At 33.7% G+C, this 20,272-nt stretch overlaps 2 protein-coding genes across 2 annotated transcripts; both read right to left on the bottom strand.

The window, feature by feature from the left end:
• Positions 1-6,347: 6,347 nt before the first annotated feature.
• On the bottom strand, positions 6,348-12,881 carry LOC136272165 (probable transcriptional regulatory protein HY04AAS1_0501). The gene is made up of 6 exons (XM_066073301.1): positions 12,803-12,881; positions 11,609-11,956; positions 10,867-10,976; positions 9,807-9,937; positions 7,403-7,574; positions 6,348-6,444 (listed from the first exon to the last, which is right to left on the bottom strand). Exons 2-6 carry the CDS (start codon positions 11,931-11,933, stop codon positions 6,412-6,414), a joined length of 771 nt encoding a protein of 256 aa, XP_065929373.1. The 5' UTR covers positions 11,934-11,956; positions 12,803-12,881; the 3' UTR covers positions 6,348-6,411.
• A 1,341-nt stretch (positions 12,882-14,222) lies between these two features.
• LOC136272414 (uncharacterized) lies at positions 14,223-17,068 on the bottom strand. The gene is made up of 2 exons (XM_066073953.1): positions 16,956-17,068; positions 14,223-16,625 (listed from the first exon to the last, which is right to left on the bottom strand). Exon 2 carries the CDS (start codon positions 16,616-16,618, stop codon positions 14,954-14,956), a length of 1,665 nt encoding a protein of 554 aa, XP_065930025.1. The 5' UTR covers positions 16,619-16,625; positions 16,956-17,068; the 3' UTR covers positions 14,223-14,953.
• Between the last annotated feature and the right edge of the window lie 3,204 nt (positions 17,069-20,272).

Below are 20,272 nucleotides of genomic sequence, written 5' to 3' on the forward strand. Positions count from 1 at the left end.
CACATGTTGACAAACAGGCTCAGCACCATCCAGGAAGTTGCATCATACCCATCTAAAAAAAAAAGGCATAAAATGAGGTGCCAAAAAAGGAAGAAAGGAAATTCTCTATATACCGGTATATGGAACTACAATTGACTAAGTTCAGTTTGATTGGCTATTTCCTTGCGTAAGACCTTTAAGACAACTAAAAGGTCATCAAATTTAATGAAATTTGCAGAAAATGTCTAGTAGGTATCTATTTCCTATATGCTAGTGTATGAAAATCTACTTTTGACCCGAAGGGATTAAAGAAGAGGCCCAGGGGCCACATCGCTCACCTGAGCAATGCCTTAATTCTGATCAAATTAGCATTACAGTATGATCAAAATATCTTGACAACTGAGTACAGTAGATCTTGCTAAAAAAAAAAATTATCCACCTCTTATTTTTTGGTAAATACCAAGCCCCTTTTGTTGTTGTACCTGTAAGAAGATTTTTCTCTATTCCTACATAACCCCCCCCCCCTTTTCGTGGCCCCAATTTTCTCTAGGGAATCATGGTTTCATCAAACTTAAATCTGCATAACCTGTGCTTTTACACTAAGTACTGAGTTTTGGACTGAAAACTTTCCCAGAATATTTTTAAAGATTTTCTCTATATATTCCTATGTAAAAATTCAAACCGCAATCACGGTCCCGTCCAACCACTAGGGACTGTGATTTTGCAAACTTGAATTTACGCTACCCGAGGATGCCTCTACACAAGTTTAAGCTATTAGGCCAAATAGTCTTTAAACAGAAGATTTTTTAAGATTTTCTCTATATATTCCTAAGTAAAAATTCATCCCCCATTGTGGCCTCACCCTACCCCTGGACTATTATTTAAACAAACTTGAATCTATATGATCTGGGGATGCTTCCACTCAAATTTGAGCTTTCCTGGCCTAATAGATTTGAGAAGAAGACTTTTAAAGATTTTCTCTATATATAAAAATTTATCCCCCATTGTGGCCCCGCCCTTCCCCCAGGGACCATGATTTGAACAAACTTGAATCTACATTATCTGAGGATGGTTACACGCCAATTTGAGCTTTCTTGGCCAAATAGTTTTTAAAAGAAATTTTTAAAAGTTTTTCTCTATATATTCCAATATAAAAATTTATCCCACAATTGTGGCCCCACCATACCCCCGGGGACCATGATTTGAACAAACTTGAATCTACACTTCCTGAGGATGCTTCCATTTTAATTTGAGCTTTTCTGGCTTAATAGTTTTTGAGAAGAAGACTTTAAAAGATTTTCTCTATATATAAAAATTTATTCCCCATTGTGGCCCCGCCCTACCCCCAGGGACCATGATTTGGACAAACTTGAATCTACACTATCTGAGGATGCTTCCACTCAAAGTTGAGCTTTCCTGGCCTAATAGTTTTTTAGAAGAAGATTTTTAAAGATTTTCTCCATATATTCCTATGTAAAACTTGATCCCCCTATTGTGGCCCCACCCTACCCCCGTTGAACAAACTTGAATCTACACTACCTGATGATGCCTCCACACAAGTTTAAGCTTTTCAGGCCGAATAGTTTTTGAGAAGATTTTTGAAAAATACTAACAAATTTTCAATAATTTTCAATTATCTCCCCTTTAAAGAGGGCGTGGCACTTCATTTGAACAAACTTGAATCCCCTTCACCTAGTGGTGCTTTGTGCCAAATTTGGTTGAAATCTGCCCAGTGGTTCTTGAGAAGAAGATGAAAATGTGAACAGTTTACAACGACGACAACTACAGACAACGGACAAATTGTGATCAGAAATCCTCACTTGAGCCTTTGGCTCAGGTGAGCTAAAAAGTAGGAGATAACTTTTCTCAACAGATTGCTGAATTCTGGAGTAAATTTCTGTTAAAATTCATCTACAGTACATGTTTTCAAAACTAAATAAAATTTGATTAGTCATACGTTGAGAAAAGAGCGTCGAATGAAATGAAACCTGAAATGTTAGAGTTTATGTGTCTGTGCTTTAAAAAATTCAGCTCTAATTAATAGACATTGATTAGCTAGGAAAAAGGAAGTTGACTTAAACATTAGAATTAATTAGCAAAAAGTTGTTAATCTTAATTCTAAGACAAAGACAAAGACTGGAAAAAATAGTGCCAGAAGAGTCTTCAATAATGTACCTTGGAACTTTGATAACGGTGGTCACTGATTAATGGCTAGTGATTAAGATAAGGGGTTCTTAAGCAATGGGGGGTGATGAAGCTTTTCCATCAGTAATCAAAGATGAGGTTTCTCTTAGAAGACATGGCAGCTCTAAAATAAATAAACAGTATGAAAGTTTACAATACTTAAAAATTTGCACCACACACAACATCATATTCTTAGAAAAAGTCTACAAGTATACAGTTCAATATAAATCATGCCAAAGAAAGGACCATAGTGGCTGCATCGACATCAGTACAAAAAAGGAAGCATTCCACAACAAGGGCCAGAAAAGTACAGGGACCACCAGCCCAGTACAGTGTCTATGTCCTATAAGAAGGCTGAGTAAAGAAGAGTTTCAGGACGTCGTACAGCAGCAGAAGGATGGAATATTCACAGTAAGCGATGCTTAGCGTAGAAGCAGTCTAATGAAGATTTTGCAACCCAGGCTGAGTGAAGTGCAGCCGGTAGACTCCTGCATGAATGCAGAGTCACCGAACCCCAATTCCAGACTTTACAAAGTACTCCATCAAGAAAAAAACTGCTAAACTATGTGTGACGATTGTGACACGATATAAAATTGTATTTTGATATTGCACACGCATGTACTACTTTTGACATTTCCCCCTTATTTACCATTTGCATTTCACAGCGAGATGTCATAATTTGTACTATTATTACTTACTGCATCAGATGAACGTGATTATTTGATTGTATTTCAATCTTCCAGGTCTTTTTTTTTTAGTTGGCAAACTCCACTTTAAATGTTTTCATGATTTTTCCAAACATGTGCTTTTCGTTTTTACATACCGCCATTAGTGTTATGGAATTTCAGTATATCACGCCCGATGCAAATCATAACTGGTGCACTAGGTTGCTATAATTTCACTTGTCATGTGTTGTGTAAATCACCTAATTCAATTGTTGAATTATATTTTATATATTAGTCTATGTTATTGCCGGTGACTGCCTGTGATCCCTATTTTATAATATTATTACAGTTGGAATAATTTATACGTATATTCAGATTTACTGTTGAAAATAATAGGAAAAGTTTTGCGTTAACAGTTAGGTGAGATATAGTCTGGTAATTATAGATTATTTCTCGATTTTGGTAATATTTATTTGTACAATAATCAGGTCATTGTCGTTTAGTGCACCCCTCCCCTTTTATTGAATTAACGTACACACGAAGGTTGTGCTGTAGTATCACTGTTCGATTTGGGTAATTCCCGATTGTCAGCTGTGAATTAATTGTCTGTGTACTTGTTATTGTTGATAAGTTATACGTCTTGTTATTTCTTTATTGAATAAATTTACGTAAACTTTAATAAGTCTTATATCTAATTACCCTTGGTAATAACTTAAATACGAGTCCAAACACAGGTAATTCTTGTGTTTTAACGAAAGGGGCAATATTTACGAGAAATTCGTAATTTGGTAGAATTAAATTCACGGTTATTTTCATGCAGGATTGCGTATATATACTTGTGCAATAGCAAGCACTCAGGTCCGTTACATTTGGAACCATGCATTTAAAGAGCACTTACAGAAATTACCGGACTGTGACGGTTCACTGGACTGGCCTGGAGGAAGTCAGTCGATCAGGAAGGGGACGGAGAGCCACACAGCTTAATGTTGCCATGGCTGTCATCCACTTGGGTACCAGCCTTCCAACAGAGGGTATGCGTGGTATGCTTCTTGGCGCAAATATCAAACCAGCATCAGCCACCAACATTCATCAGACCTGCAACAAAGTACGCAAAAGCATCACTAATGTGAACAAAAACAGCATGAAGAAAATAAGACAGGGCATTCAAGAGCTTAACGAGAAATGTGGACTTGCCAATACACCTATAAGGGCAGAAAGAGATGCCCAGTATAACAATACCACCTTCAGTGCGATCGGGAAAACACCATTTCAAGCTGCCACACAATTGACATTCACCTTAAGGGAAAATGTTACCTAGAAGAAGAATGTTATGGAAGTGTTTTGTGGCAATAAACTGTACACGAAAGGCACCCATCTTAGAGCCTATGGAAAGGAAGTTACCTGCCCAGGACATGAAGACAGCACTGCAACCATTCCTCCAGAGACCACCATTGGAGACGAAAAGAGATCGGCTGCGGAATGCATCAGTGAGCTGCAAAGTGATTACCGTCCACTCGTCATTTCCCATTTCACCAGTGATGGAGATAGTGCCGCTGCTTTCAGTGCATCTGAAAAGCAAGGGCATATGATTGAAAACCTCAAAGACTTGCGCCACTTCTTTGACTCTCAAAGAAAACAGACTGCTAAGACTCTTTTCAGCAGCCACATGTTTCCTGGAAGAACAAATGCTATGAGAGAATCCATGCAGAGAAGATTTGCCCTGGACCTGAAGCTTAGATGTAGGACCGAGTATGAAAACTGCTTCAAACACTTCTCAGGTGACTTACCTTTGATGAAATGAGCCATGTCAACTCTGTCCTTTTCATCATCAGCTGCTACCAAGGACAGGGCGGAAAGTCCTGCCAACTTCATTCCTTCTCCTGTCGCAGACTGAAAAACAAGAAGTGGACATGTGGTTGTTAAAATATTGTATAAATCTGACTTTGGGACATAATAATCTTGATAGAATTAAATATCACACTTGTACACAAAAAATCTGAATCTGTGAATAGGCCATATTTAAAATCAAATCCAAAATGTATTACAAGTAGTAGAAATTTTGAAAGTAGAATACATAAAGTTGTGCACTCACTCAATCGGGGTCATGGAAATTCAACATTGGAACTCTGTGAATCTGTAGGGGCACCTGTTGTAAAGGTAGTAGAGTGATCCATCATCTAAAACAACAGCAAAATAGACAAAATTACTTTAAAATGAAACAAAAACTATTAAAATATAAATTCCAAAGAAAATTTTACAGAAAGATCTAAAAGATTTCATCTCTTCGATAAAAAGTCTAAAGACACTTATAGTAAGTCACTAACAGATCCAAAGTTAAACAGGATGTAGCTAAGTGTGAGAGGGGGAGGGTGTTATCATGGGTAGGTGGGGGGGGGGGGGGGGTGGTGTGTAATTAGCATGTATGAAATGTTCGTTATATTATACCTGTCTTGTGAATTTTGTATTACATTTAATGAATGCTATGTTTTAATAATGTGCACTGAATGTATGGTAATGTGTGAATGATGAGAGTGTGTAACATGTGACATGTCCTTTTATGAGGTGCTCTGCTCATGTAAATATGTTTTTTTTCTCATTGTTTATCTATTAAAATGATTGCAAACAATTATCTTGATTTTCTTACTTGTCTGATGTACACAACAAAGAGGACTGAGACGATTGGTAGAAAAATACGGGTATACAGGCGTCAAATTCCACCATTGGTGACAAGACAGCATCCCGCATTGTTTATCCGCAATTGTTGATGTTTAACAAGGGAGACAACTCCTGAAATTAGAAAAAAATGCAGTTTAAATGTTTCTCTTAAGGTCTCACACAAGGAATTAATTTCACTATATGTTACTATAAAGCTTTAATTCAGTTTTAAATTAATTAACTAGTATACTCTCAGCATATAATTCATGAAAGAGAAATTATAGTTAAAGGGACTTGGACACGATTTGAGATCAAAAATTTTATTTTCATTTTTTATGTATAAAATGGTTTACTTGTGCATTTTAAATGATTGACCAAAATACTAAATGTTAAAGTCAAGTTACAAGCGAGATACAGAGGTAAGAATTGATAGTTATGTAAACAAAGCTCGAGTCTTATAGTAGTTTACAAAAAATGCAGTGTAGAATTTTACCATTTCTTAGACAAAATGACATGTAAAAAACAATTTAAACTAATTCAATATCTTCATAAATACTATTATCAACAAAATAAAGTTACATTTGATTAAAACTTACACCAATACAACACATATGTAAAAATGACAATATTCGAGCTTTGTTTACAAAACATTTAGAATTATGAACTCTGTATCTTGCTTATAACTTGATATTTGAGTTTCAAATTTTGACATGGTATTTTAAACTTCTATATTTATCAGTATAAACATTGAAAATGGAAAAACAAAATTTAAAAATTTTAAGTCAAATCGTGTCCAAGTCCCTTTAAATGCTTCAAGAAAAAATTTAGATCAGAAAAATAACACCTTATGCGGCTTCTAAGACAGATAAATGAGAGTAAACATACCTACCCCCAAGTGCATGTGGGTTCCACATGTTGACAAACAGGCTCAGCACCATCCAGGAAGTTGCATCATGCGCATCTAAAAAAAATAGTTCCATTGAAAATTGTGTGACAATTCCACTAAAATAATAATTCTCCTAGCCACCTAGTCCAAAATCAATACTATAGGCCTAAAATAAGATGCCAAAAAAGGAAGAAAGAAAGGAAATTCTCTATATATATGGAACTACAATTAAGTTCAGTTTGATTGGCTATATCCTTGCGTAAGACCTTTAAGACTATATAAATCTCCTTTTACAAAAGAGCTCTATCTAAAGATATTGGGGAAACATTCAAATTTTAAAGTGAAAATAAATGAAATTTTCTTTACTAAATAATAGTTAAAAGCTAAACAAATCATTTTTTAAAATAAAATGTAGATGTGATGGTTAATTTGTTGACTACATGCCTCCTTTGAAGTAAATCTGCATTTATAATAAATAATTTAAGTTGTATAAGATGTGTACTTTAAGTGTTTTAACCCCCCCCCCCCCCAAAAAAAAAGAAAAATTGAAAAAAAGAGATTTATAATCTTAAATAGTAGAGAGAATTGATAGTTCATTTCCCCATTTTTCCCTTAAATGTCAATATCTTACTTTATATATCATTGATATTCATGGAAGCTCAGTTGATTTATTCCTATATAATTTTTGTAAAAAAAAAAAAAAAAAAAAAAAAAAATACCCCACTGAAAGTAGGAGTGGGGAGGCAGTTTAGGGTAGGCCAGACAAACAAAATTAATGTATTAATGTTATTAATTAATATTTAATAAAATTAATGTATTGGTTCTCGAACAAAATGTTCAAAATCTAATGAAGTAGGCAGGTTTATTTTTTTATTGCAAGAGTTGCAAAGGAGATAAATTAATATTTAAGCCTAAAATTGAGTTTTCTTTTCTTTCCAGTTTAATATCAGTAAAATTAATCATTGCAACAGCATTTGGAGTGACAAAACATTTTTTTTTGGCCTCGCTTAGATAACAAGAACCCAGGACTAACCTTGATCACTTCATGGCCTTCTTCATTTGTTTCCTTGGTTACGTCCTCAGCCTCACACTCGATGGCAATCTCCTCAAGGTCAAGGTTGGGGCGTTTGGGGTCAGGGGTCACGAACAAAATTCCCTGCTGCTTGAATAAGTGCAAACTGGAAGGGGAGTTGCTGACTTTCACTCTGTATTAAAATCATAGCATGAAATCAAAGTCGAATTATGATCAAAGGGATCATACTGATCTCACAGTGGTAAATATGGACATGAGATGATTATTAAAATAAACAAGACTATTAGCGTATTTTGATATCTAACTTTAAAAGTTAAGATTTATTCATATATATTTACATTTTTCAGTGTCTTTGCCTGTGATAACACTACGTATCAATTTTGTACTATATAACCCTTAACTTCAAATGACGCCATTTGCTTTTTTATATTTAAAAATTTAATCGTACGATGGCTTAAAATTATATGAATATAAGTAATAAGGAATCATTCTTTGAATATTATGAGGTGATAATTTCGGTCGGGATGTGATCAAATCTATCATAAAGCCCTTTGGGCTTTATTGGATTTAACCACGTTCCAACCAAAATTATCACCTCATAATACTCAAAGAATGATTCCTTATTCCTTAAAGAAATGCTAACTTGCTAATGGTGTTGGTTCAAATTATTTTGTATAATATTAGATTGTCTATGGTCATCTTCACTAGCCAAGGGTTTTCCACTCCTCTCCCCATATACCCTTGGTAGATCTTATTACAAAAACTCGGTGATGTGGTGGTGAACAACTTGAGTTGCGCCCCTTGCATATGTACTTTACATTTTAATCGAATGAAACAATGGGTTACAAACACGCTACAGCATAAACACTACTTAAAAACATGTTGACTACAGAGTTTCGGAACATAATTAATAATGCTATTAAATACAGGGATCAACATTAACGGTTGCCCAAGTGCATGGGGCAAATAAAAATGTCATTTTTGGAAAGTGAAATTATAAACTTACCGTACTTGTCTGATCTGGCAAGAGAAAATTTTAATAGAAGTACATGTATTTAGTGAAAATAATTTAAAAACGTAAAAATAAACTTTCACTGTGCATCTTTGCATATGGAAACTCGGAAAGGCCTCTGTTTTGATTTTAGATATGTCGTCCAGTATTACCGCATAATTAATTAATATCAAATTTGATTCTTTGTGCCCTGCTAGATCAAATAAATTATACCCTCATCTCATGATTATGTTACATTCTTTTGATAAAACTGTACTTTTATCTTATTTGCTTACGCACAGAATTTATAAGATCTTATTTTATAAGGTCTTTTTTGTTAATAAATTGTTAGGGGAGAAGCATCCATCAAATAATAAACAAGACATGTTACTAAATGTTAGTAAGGTTTAATATGCCAAAAATTCTGGTCCATCAGTGTTTTATCCAGCAACTGAGCTTACAAAATGGAACGTATTTGGTTATCATATTTGTGAGTTACTCAAATAAAATTAAGGAATGTGGTGTTGTCTTCTTACTACAGCGTAATTTTGGGCTACCAATTTTTATATTCGGGCAAGTCAGAATTTCAGTTCACTTGCCCGAAAGGCAAGTGGATTGAAAAGTTAATGTCTATCCCTGAAATAGGAATAAAGATATAACCTAAAGAAAGCAAGGAATGTTTTATTTGTAGTATTTGTAGGGACCTGTACTGGGAGTGAAAAAGTCGCCGATATATGAAAGCATTCATGCTATAAAACCAGCTATCATCTTCCTGAATATTGCAGACAAAAGAAATTTAATAAAACACAGCTCATTGAACATCTTAAAGCAATAGCCATAAGCAGGAACTTACATACTAACGGGCTAATCAACTTCCAAGGCTACTTTCGCAATGTTTACTTCCCATACTACCACATTAGCCTTGACAAGTTTGTAAATCTCCGTTCAATCCCATGCAGTATTAAAATTACATCGTTTTTAGAGCAATCTGGTTAGACCATCGTTTGGGAGGCACTGTACTCAAGCACTTGTGTCTCAACTTGTTAAAAGCACCGAATATATTACAAAATATCACATGTGTGTTTCTTTAAATGTTTAGTGACAAGCGACTGTTGTAAATGCTGCGATTGGATCAGCTACTGATGGCTGCAGCCAATCATAAAGCGGAGCTTTTCATCAAGATTTCGTAATGAGATCTGCCATGGATTCATGGGGAGCGGAGTGGACCGAAAACCCTTGGCTGGATTGTCTCCGGCAAAATTCATTATTATGTAGAGATTTGAACTAGTAATCTGCTTTGACTTAAATTAATACAGATTTGCACAAAAATTTCTACATAGCTGCTTTAACAATTCAAACAAACTTTAATACAGATAAGTTTTCCATTTCTACCTGAACAACACACAAACTTACGGATGTTTCCTCATTGCCGCTTTCACCTCTGTCCGAGCACTCACTTGGTTCGTTGCGTCTACCATAACCAAGAAAATGGAGTTGGCTGGTCCACAAACTTCTATCATGATATCTTTGTATTCTTTATTTTTCTTTCAAATAAAATAAAGTTCCAAAGTAGCTAACATGTTCTATTCAAATCATAATAATTTACTTTGATAATGTTGAGAAGGGGAGACTTGTTCATATCCAGTCTAATCAAAATTGGATCTTGATGATCACAATTGGATCACAAACATGACAAAGTAGTTGTTTAGCGATCCATTAAAAGCATGGATCAAAGATCTAATTTTAATTAGATTGGTTCATCTCCTATCAATCATATACATGTACTGAACATGTATATAATTATATAATATATGTTTTACGTCATGAAGGGTGTAAAATTGTAAAATGCCTATTTATTTTGTAGGTCATAAAAATTAAACCTTTAATTAAGGTCAGACGACACGTTCCTCAATTTTAGATAACTTTTTCCAGGAATTTGTTAATGGTTTACTACTACTTTGACAAGCTTTCTTGCAAAAAATTAGGGTACCTTACCAGGCATTTCTGCAAAATACTAGAGTATGCAATTTCCTATATAATCTTCATGAAAATACACTTGAATTGCTGATATAAAAATAAATACATCTACAGCAAAGCGAAATTCACTAAATTAGAACTATATCTTCGCCAGTACAGGGCTTTGAACTCACGACCTCTAGAACCTACACGCTACTTACAGTGAGCGGCCATGGTTCTAACCACTCGACCATGTACACATATAACCAAATTGAAGTAAATTTTGATCATTTTTAAAGTAATTATAATATATATATATATATATATTTTTTTTTTTTTATTGGAACTCTTTATTACGAGGAGATACAAAAAAGATTCTCGAGGAACGTGTCGTCTGACCTTAATGTAATGGTATAAATTATTTACTGGTAATAATATATATATACATGATCTTTGAATTTGTATATCAATTTGAATGTAACAAAATCCAGCAATTCTCAATCAAAGTTCTTCCTACCATTCTTTCAAGTAGTTTTTTTATGGTTTCAACACCCAGACTGCTCTTCTTTGCACTCTCTATAACCTGGGCCAGCTTGGGGTTAAGTTTGGGGTCAGTAGACCCACCCACTGAAATAGAAATAACACCAAATGTAACTATTTAAGCAATAAAATGCCTTCTTGATTATTGATTCATGCAAAGATGGTGACATTGCAGAAAAAATACATAACCCACATGAATCATGAAATTTTTCTTAGGTTGCTGAAGGTTTCAACCAATCAAAAAATGGGGCGTGTCGATTTCAATCTTGTCAGTTTCTACATAGCTTATATGAATCATACATGTACTTGGTAGATGTAAATATAATACAGTTAACCAATATTAGCTCACATGGTCAAAAACTTAAAATATTAAGTTTTTCATAAAAACTAATACTTTTAGCCAAAGAAGTAATGAAATATTTTTGTATATATTTTGATTATTTTCAAGGTCAAAGTCTCAGTCTTGAAAAATAGTTTATCTATTATTAAAAAATCAATGAATAAACTCATTTAAAAATTAAAAGGTGCATATCATATGAATACAGTGTGTGAATTATTATTATTAATTTTTTTTTGGTAGTAAATGGTTTGATTTTTTTTTTCTTTGAGTGTCCAACACCTACCTCAGCAGAGATTTTTTAAAATATAAATTAAAAGTTTAATTACTGGTATGTGAAGTTTCAATATACGATACAATCCAGGAAGCTCTCTCTACTTACTTTTTACAGCTGACTGTGCTAGCTTGACATACTGTCCCATCAGTGCTGACTTTTTACTGTCCTGCGCCTCTTTTCGATGTTTGATGTTAGAGAATTTACTGTGGCCTGCCATATGTCTGTTAGTTTGCCAGTAAACAACAGGCAACATTTGGAACAGAGTCCTCTCAGCTACAATATCTGTCTTTGTGCTCCATCTAGCTGGCATTGATGACTTTTTGCTCACACAATTTTGAAAGAGGCGTGTGTGACACAGGCTGATTCTACGGCAACTCACAGTCTGTGTTTTGTGTAAAACACGAGGTAAGGTTCTCAATGTTAATTCCATTTTCAAAATATCACAGTCACTATCTGCAAAATCAATAGACATGTTGAAAAAAATTTATAAGAAAAAAGAAATGAGGTTAATAAATTTAATTAGTCAAGCTTTTGGTAAAGTTAGTATTCAGAAATAAAAATTTGATATTTAATTTAAAGATAATGGAAAATCTTGAACAACACAGACATATGTCAATAAAAACAATTTTACCAATAATAGCCAAAATGGGATATAAATTTAAAGTGCAAAAAATATTTTTTTTGGATTTATAGGTATAAATTTTTTACATGTAACAACTTTTGGTTAGCAAGTTTTACAGAAGCATATAGTTTGCAAGATTGACCCTCAAGAAGTTTTGGATATACTGAGGGAACAATCTGTGTAATAGAACGGTTACAGAAAAAATTGATGATCATAAGTTGTTCCATTTCATGTACATGTATTCATATGCAGATTTACTATATTTTTAGCTAATTTCAAATTTTTTGCACTTAAAATTCATATCCCATTTAAGATATTATCTCCCAAACAGACTATAATATTCCATTTATGCACTGGTCCCAACCTGTTTACATAATTCTCCAGATATTGTACCTCAACTTGATCTTGAGAGTGAATTGAGACAGTGTAAATTCCACTAGAGAGATGCGTCTTTTTATCTTGCCAGGAAAATAAGTTTGGAACTAAATCTTTAAAAATATTACCTTCTAGTCTGCAAACAATTTTTCTATACTCCAAAGTAACTTTGTACCGAATATATTATTTAGAGGAAATTCGGTTTAAACACGTTTCGTAATGTTGACGAAGAAAACAATGGTTAGAACTTTATTATTTAAAGTTTAGATTAAGCATCATTACCTGGTTTGTAAAATGCATACCTGTCAATATTCACTCCTTAGTTATCTACATTTGGGCTGTACCTAAACGACCCTAACGGCTAACTGGCCTTCGTCGGGCTTTTAAGAGGAAGGTAATTTTAGTACATCATTCATAAAATTTAAACCATAAGCGATACGGTATAATTCCGGATTGGAGAAGTAAAAAATTAGTGACATAAAAGATTCAAAATATAACTGAATAGTTTTTGTATGCCTCTCTTTATATTTTTTCTAAACAGAAAACAAACATTCAGAGAGAGACTCAGAGAGAGAGAGAGAGAGAGAGAGAGAGAGAGAGAGAGAGAGAGAGAGAGAGAGAGAGAGAGAGAGAGAAAGAGAGAAAGAGAGAGAGAGAGAACTTTGACCAAACACACAAACAAGTTTTGCACCTTAATTAAACTGTAATCAATAAGGTGAAATACCTGAAGAGTTTTATTGATTTAGCTCCTTCATTTCCATGACAAAATTTCTTTATGATTGCCGAAAAGCTATAATATTGCTGTAATTGTTATGCTTTTATCGTTAGTTAATAAATAAGACCAATTCAATTCAATTCAATTTTTTCAATTCTTTATTCGCTCAAGACCAGTTCACTGGTATTTGAGGTTCAAAATCAGTATATACAAATGTACACGAATACAGTCAAGGATCACATGTACAGTAGAAGTAATAATGACAAAAAAAAGTTAAAATCACAATACAATAGGTTGTTAAAGTTGGTTTCTGGAAGAACAGACTTTGAAAATTTTCTTAATAAATATTGACAAGTTTTTTAGTTTTTCTACATTAAAAGTATTCATGAGCTCGTTAAATTTTATAATATTTGGGTTTTCATAATATCTCTTGGGTAAAAACATTTTTCTGTCGTTTACAAAATATGTACATTCTGAAATATAATGAAATTCATCCCCAATACTATTAGAATCACACATTGTACATTTTCTTAAATGTTTTTCAATATTATGCCATCTACCTGTTTCAATGGGGAATCGATGATTACATGTTCGTAATTTTGTAAACGTGATCCGTAGATCTGTAGGTAAAATCAACAAGTACTTTTCTAAATTGAGATTTGTTTTAAAAATTCTATAATTAATACATAATTAATCTATAATTAATACCAGAGACATAAATAACATAACATAACATAAAATAATAAATTGTTATTAATGTCTCTGATAAGACCAGAGATATAAATAACATAACATAACACAATAAATTGTTATTTATGTCGCTAAACTAATAGAGAAACGGCTGTTTTGTAATTTTATGATTTTCAGAGTCTCCTGATATTTAACGTTACAAAACTGCCTGTTTCTTTAAATCTGCTGAGGAGGAAAGTCCACTGACATAAAATAATATGTGCATTGATGGGCTGGGGGGGGGGGGGTTCGAGTCTGAACCTCGGTGATCCCTGGAGAAATCTAACATAGTATCAAAAAATAGACAAAGGCTTCATCACCCCTCCCATTCCTTTTCCCCCTTTCAACTCCCAATGAAAATACAATGCACTAGTATATCACTTTCTCTTGAAGTGAATTCGAAATTTGTAAAATACTGTGTCACATGATCAGTGTACATGTATGAGATGCTGTAAACAATTATTGGATCCTAATAGATTGAATATCACTGTAATTAATTATTGGATCTTAATAGATTCAAAACGGGCTTGGCCCCTGTGGATAAAATGCCTAATTTTGATGAACCATTCACCGCCACCATGCTTAGTACAAACAAAGACAATTAATTAATCGGGTTGCTATGCATGATTTCTTGTAATCTTCAGTTTACATGTATTGTACTGTGTGCATTATACTATTACAATAGTATATCATATATCATAAGTAAATATCAAAGTAGTTATGTAGGTGTGAACATTTCCTTTAGTCGTACAATAACTCAAAATGCGGGATGACGATTTTTATTTGTGTCTTGACGCATGAATAGGCTAAGTGTATTCACATGAAATTGAACATCGCAGATTTTCAATACAATCATAATAAATTACACTGAATGTAAATAATTATTCAGACATAGTATGAAATACATGTGTTCTGCACCTCTGATATGAACAAAGTTAACTTTACTTACAACAAATCATCAAATTCATGGAAATAGTCTTGCTTAATCTATATCACTCAGTTTTGGTGTCTATCTGAGAAATTTTATTTTCTTTACATTGCCTTTCTTTACTTCTGATACAAACAGATTGTCATTGTTGTCCACACATAAACCACACGGATACTCCAGATCACAGTTATCAATGTACCGGAGAAACTGTCCATCCTGATCCAGAATGTGAATACAATGGTTGTCACCGTCTGTTGTCAGGATACGACTCTGACTGTCTGTTGTGATACCAACTGGTTTAAATGGTTCCTTTTTGGTAACTGAAGGATGACCGATGTATCTCCATCTGAGTTTCCCGTTCTGATTAACCACCACTACTGCACCAGCCTCATAGTCAGCTACACAGATGTCATGGTTTCTGTTTTCAATGATGTATTTAATGTGAGCATTCCCTGAGTACAGAGGTTTACCTTTATCATCAAACTGAATTGTTTGTTTCTCTGTAGATCCCGAGTAACGGACAGCTTTAGATTGAGTTTTAGCATCACTGACCATGATAACCAGGAGATCACCATTAGAGGTGACACACAGGTTACTAGGCCACCATCCCCGTAATCTGATCAACTCTTCTGTCTGTCCATTATTTACTTTATTCACTGTTCTTGATTTCCAGTCACCGATTAGTAAATTCCCATCACTGTCTACAGCTATATCATTGGGCCATTGTTTTGATTTGTTGCTTACTGTGTGAAGCAATTCACCTTTCATGTTAAAGCATTTGATATCCTTCGTCGAACCGAATGTCCAAATACAATCTTCATTTAGATAGGTAACACTGTAAACATTTTGATACCCTGTCTGTATTGTGGCAACAAGTTCCGGTTCATCCAGTAGTTCTCTCACTGAAGTGTTTGGTTGGTTTAATGACAAGACATTCTCATCTGTAGCAGTAGACAAAGGAGTGATCTTTCCAAACAAGCGATTCAACTTTTTATGGTCTAATGGTTTTGGAATGAATGTTGGCACTGTGATCTTCACTTTGGGCGGGAGCTTGCTGAACTCTCTGATCTTTGAGCTGTATTCAATGGTAGGAGATACTTCAATGGACTTCTTGATTTCTTCTATGGCTAGTAATGTTTGTTTCATGAGAGACTGTGTCTGTTTGATTTCATCCAAGTGTTTCTGTAATAGGTCTCTGTGTTTTACTTTAATCTCACTGATTTCAGTTTTCATTTTATTGACAACAATGTCAATTTCTCTGTGCCATTGCTCTCCTTGTTTGGACATTGTTGTTGTAAGTTTCTCATATCCTCCATCCAGGTTGGCAAGCTGATTTTCCAAGTCAAGTGCAATTTCTTCATAGGTAGGAGAAATAAGATTTTTTAACTTATTTGCCTCGTCCGCAATAGCATTTTTCTTTGTCGTGTAAACTTCGGAAACGTCTACAAAAATATGTCCTTTATGCGTTTCTGATGCAGTACAAGAAGAACAAACAAATATGTCGTTGCAATTCTTGCACTGCAAGTCACAGTTTTTGTGTGAATGTGTCGCACATTTTGGGTAAATTAGAGTTGATCTTCGTTCCTGGAAAGGGACTATTTTATGTTTGTCATATCCATCTGAGATGTGATCAGCTATACAAAGCTTGCAGAGGTTGACATGACAAAAGTCACAGTAGCTGTGTACTATGGCAGTCTCACAAAAGTCACATCGGTGCACGTCCTGGGCACTAGAACGAGGATCCATCGCTTTTCTAAAAATTTAATGAAAAATTAAGCGAAAAATTAAAATGTACTGTTTGTAGAAAATGAAGTATGATTTGTTAATATATTGAGAGCCAACATGAAAACCATATGTTGCAGTCCTGCTTTAATCAAGGGTTTACAATAACCAGATAGAATATTTATAAAACTTGCATTAATTGATGAGTATTTATTCATAAAATATATTTGTTAAAGGTCAACTCATGCAGAAAATTAAAACGAAAGTACTTATCTGAAAGATATTAATTTAAAACAACTAACATTACATGTAGGTATCTCAATTTTTGTCTAATAAATAGGCAATCATTAGCGGCACAAACCTTATTTATAGTCAATCAATTCACATATTCGTCGAATTGGTCATCAAACATGCAGACTTTTAAACATGGCTGAGCTTGCTTGTATGGAATGTGGTCACCTGACATCAAGAATTAAAAACAATTAGAGTTATTCCCCGTGTATTATAATTCTGCATCCCTCCTTTCCTTGCGGAACAGTTAATATGATGACTTAATTTTAAGTGAAGTACATGGAGGAGTTTTGACAAATATTGTACATGTATACAGTATAGAATTCAAAATAAACCAATGCAGCGTTTTATGCATGAATCTCATTGTGCTTCTAGTTAAGAAATAAACAACGTTATTTAGTGAACATGGCGTTATGAATAGCAATTGCTCTGTTGGCATATTCCATGATGCGCGCTAGCGCATCATGGAAAATATGCCAACAGAGCAGTTGCTATTCATAACGCCATGTACACTAAATAATCGTTGTTTATTACTTATATCTGCATTTTAACACTCGCAAATACCCTGTATTAGCCTAGACCTTAACTTTTAGCTATTGCATCAAAATTAATCATTCAGACTGAAATGTATCTTTTTAATATTCACATAGATTTGTTAACAGAATCAATGATATGTTATAACAGTAATTCTTTTAAAATATTATTATAAGACAGGTTTTAATATTAAATACATCAATTTTATGGAGTTGGAGAAAAACACATCATGTATCGTATAGTGGTTTAAATCTATAACGTCATGGAAAAGTATATATAACGTTACACCTTTATGACGTCATAGTATACTGACAGAGCAATTGCGATTATAGAGAAGTAATTGCAACTCCTTCGTATGGGCTTACAGTGGGAAAGAACAATGGAAATGCAAATATTATGAATTAAATCTTCTGGCACGTACAATATTCAGCAACTTAAAATAATTAGCAACTGACATTGAGGTGGAATCCGATTTTTGAAAACAAAATAAAGATGCAGGAAGAGCTCTGGAGAACATGGGGGAATAGCTGCTCACTGTTCGAAAGCTGTTCCAAGTATGTATACAAGACAAATTATGAAGTTTTTAAGATGTTCATAGTTTTACCTTCTGTTATAAGATATAAAATATCAAAAAATATTCATTGTTAAAATTATCAAAAATAATTCAAATCAAATCAAAAAATTCTTGAAATTTATAAAATGATCATTTTTCATTATTTTGATTACTATTTGAAATCGGGGTGTCTCTTATTGAAGAATGACCATGCATACCATCCAAAAGATGTGAAATGTGTTGAAGATATCACATTCTTGAATGATTGTTAAGATTACATGGGTTGGATATTGCTTCTTTATATAGAAAGTTGATATTGTTGACATTCCAAAATTCTCTAAAACAGTGGCCGGTTTAGCCTGGACAAAATTGCACAAACAGACAGATTGACTGATATATTTATTCAAAACATTCTTAAAACTTTTTCATTTACAAATTCAGAACACAGACCTATGCATATAATTGTATAATTTGTCAAACTATATAATTTATGAAATAATTACCTAAATGAAGGTCTATGTACAGTGCATGTGTTCCATGATACTTACATTTATGTTCAATTTTCAGCACTGTCTACAAAAAATAAAAATTCGGCAACACGAACCAACTGTAAAGATGAATGCAGGTATATGCAACCTCGGGGTGTACAAATATTGATTTTTGATTCAAACTGAGTTTCGATGAATATTTTCATAATTCTGGCTCTCACGCTATATTGAGTATTTTTTTTAAAAAAAATAGGTGTGTATGAATTGGCCAAATTCCCATTACCATCTAGAGTTGAAGTACATGTATATGGGCGTGCTTGAAAAACATATAAAACAATGTACATGTAATATATATATTTATCTCATACGGGTAGTGTATATTACCCGTGTGATAAACCTTTGCTATATCACACGGGTGTTGCTATATCAAATACTTCCGGTCGGAACTACTTTTGACACAGCCCCTCGCTTCAACGCTTCGGTGACCTATTTTCGAAGATTTGCTAGTACTTTCAACATAACTATATCGACTACAAAAAGTGATATAAAATGGATTCTGTCACAGACTTCAATTACTTACAAATATGAAGGAAAACACATAACTGCGTAGCGTAGGCGTCGGAAGCCGGGCTATTGGGGGGGGGGGGGGGGCTTAGACCCCCCCCCCCCCACCCAACTCTTTTTACAAAGTTATACATAACTGTATCCAAAAGACCTTTTTTTGTTTGTCAAGATTTTTGATAAGTTTAGCCCCCATTCAAACTTTCAATTTGCTTTGTGTAGTTTATAAAACTGCAAATTACGTTAACTCAACATCAACGAGTTCATCCTGACGACGCGATGGAAACAGAGCGTACTGGTTGTGCAAATTGTGTTTATATACAAGACCTTACCTAAATAATGTGTCATAAGACTTTGATTCCACCATCAGTAAGCATCCGTATTCACTAATTTCAATCCCTAATCATTAGGCTGGTGTTTGCATTATAAAACATCAACAACTGTTCCCTGTTCGAGTCAATTCAAACTAACGTGCATTCTCAACTTTGTGTATGTCAACAAACTTGATAATTCAAGTCTTCTGATCAGTATTTCCATTTAATCAAATGAATAAGCTCTAAGAAAAATTATTTAGAGCTAAAAAATCATTTCAAGGTTTATTTCAGTGATACTTTACATTAAAACAGTTAGATTTATCTCAGAAATGACGTACTAAATTGTATTGCGCAAGGTCACAATAACCGGATAACACAACGTTGCATCATCGTTTTTAATCTTTGACAAAAAAATCAATTACTTCAATTCCGGTCATATAAGGGACTGTCTCAAAGGCTTCATAATATAAATCAAATTGTATGAGATAAATAGAACATCTATAATTGTTTGATTTTATATTTGCTTTATCCAACTCGTTGAAATGGTTATATTCGCTCGGCAAGCCTCGCGAATATATACACCATTTCAACTCGTTGGATAAAGCAAATATAAAATCACACAATATAGATATCCTCTATATATATATATATATATATATATATATATATATATATATTTAAAGTTACCTACATTAAACTGATCATATTAGCACACGATATTGACCATTTCTTATATTTTATTCTTGTATCAACACGAGAGTCTATTGTTTTTGTTTTGTCTTTTAAAAACTTGAAATCTTTTCCCTGGCCGTGGTTCATGGATGGACGGAAGATTACATCATAACTTGGAAAATCTCTTCCGCGTAAAACATGTACTATTATTATACTTCCCTGTTAAATACTGAAATCTGATTGGTTTAGACGCAGTTGATAATCC

The sequence above is a fragment of the Magallana gigas genome, chromosome 10 (genome assembly GCF_963853765.1).
Source record: "Magallana gigas chromosome 10, xbMagGiga1.1, whole genome shotgun sequence".
In the NCBI taxonomy this organism is placed as follows: domain Eukaryota; kingdom Metazoa; phylum Mollusca; class Bivalvia; order Ostreida; family Ostreidae; genus Magallana; species Magallana gigas.

Bases quoted from the DNA above. Each gene is read 5' to 3' on its own strand.
- LOC136272414 (XM_066073953.1), bottom strand. From the start codon at position 16,618: ATGGATCCTCGTTCTAGTGCCCAGGACGTGCACCGATGTGACTTTTGT.
- LOC136272165 (XM_066073301.1), bottom strand. From the start codon at position 11,933: ATGGAATTAACATTGAGAACCTTACCTCGTGTTTTACACAAAACACAG. The intron at 10,977-11,608 runs GTAAGTAGAGAG...TTTCTATTTCAG, and splicing joins AGCACAGTCAGCTGTAAAAA to TGGGTGGGTCTACTGACCCC. The intron at 9,938-10,866 runs GTAGGAAGAACT...TTTATTTGAAAG, and splicing joins AAAAACTACTTGAAAGAATG to AAAAATAAAGAATACAAAGA.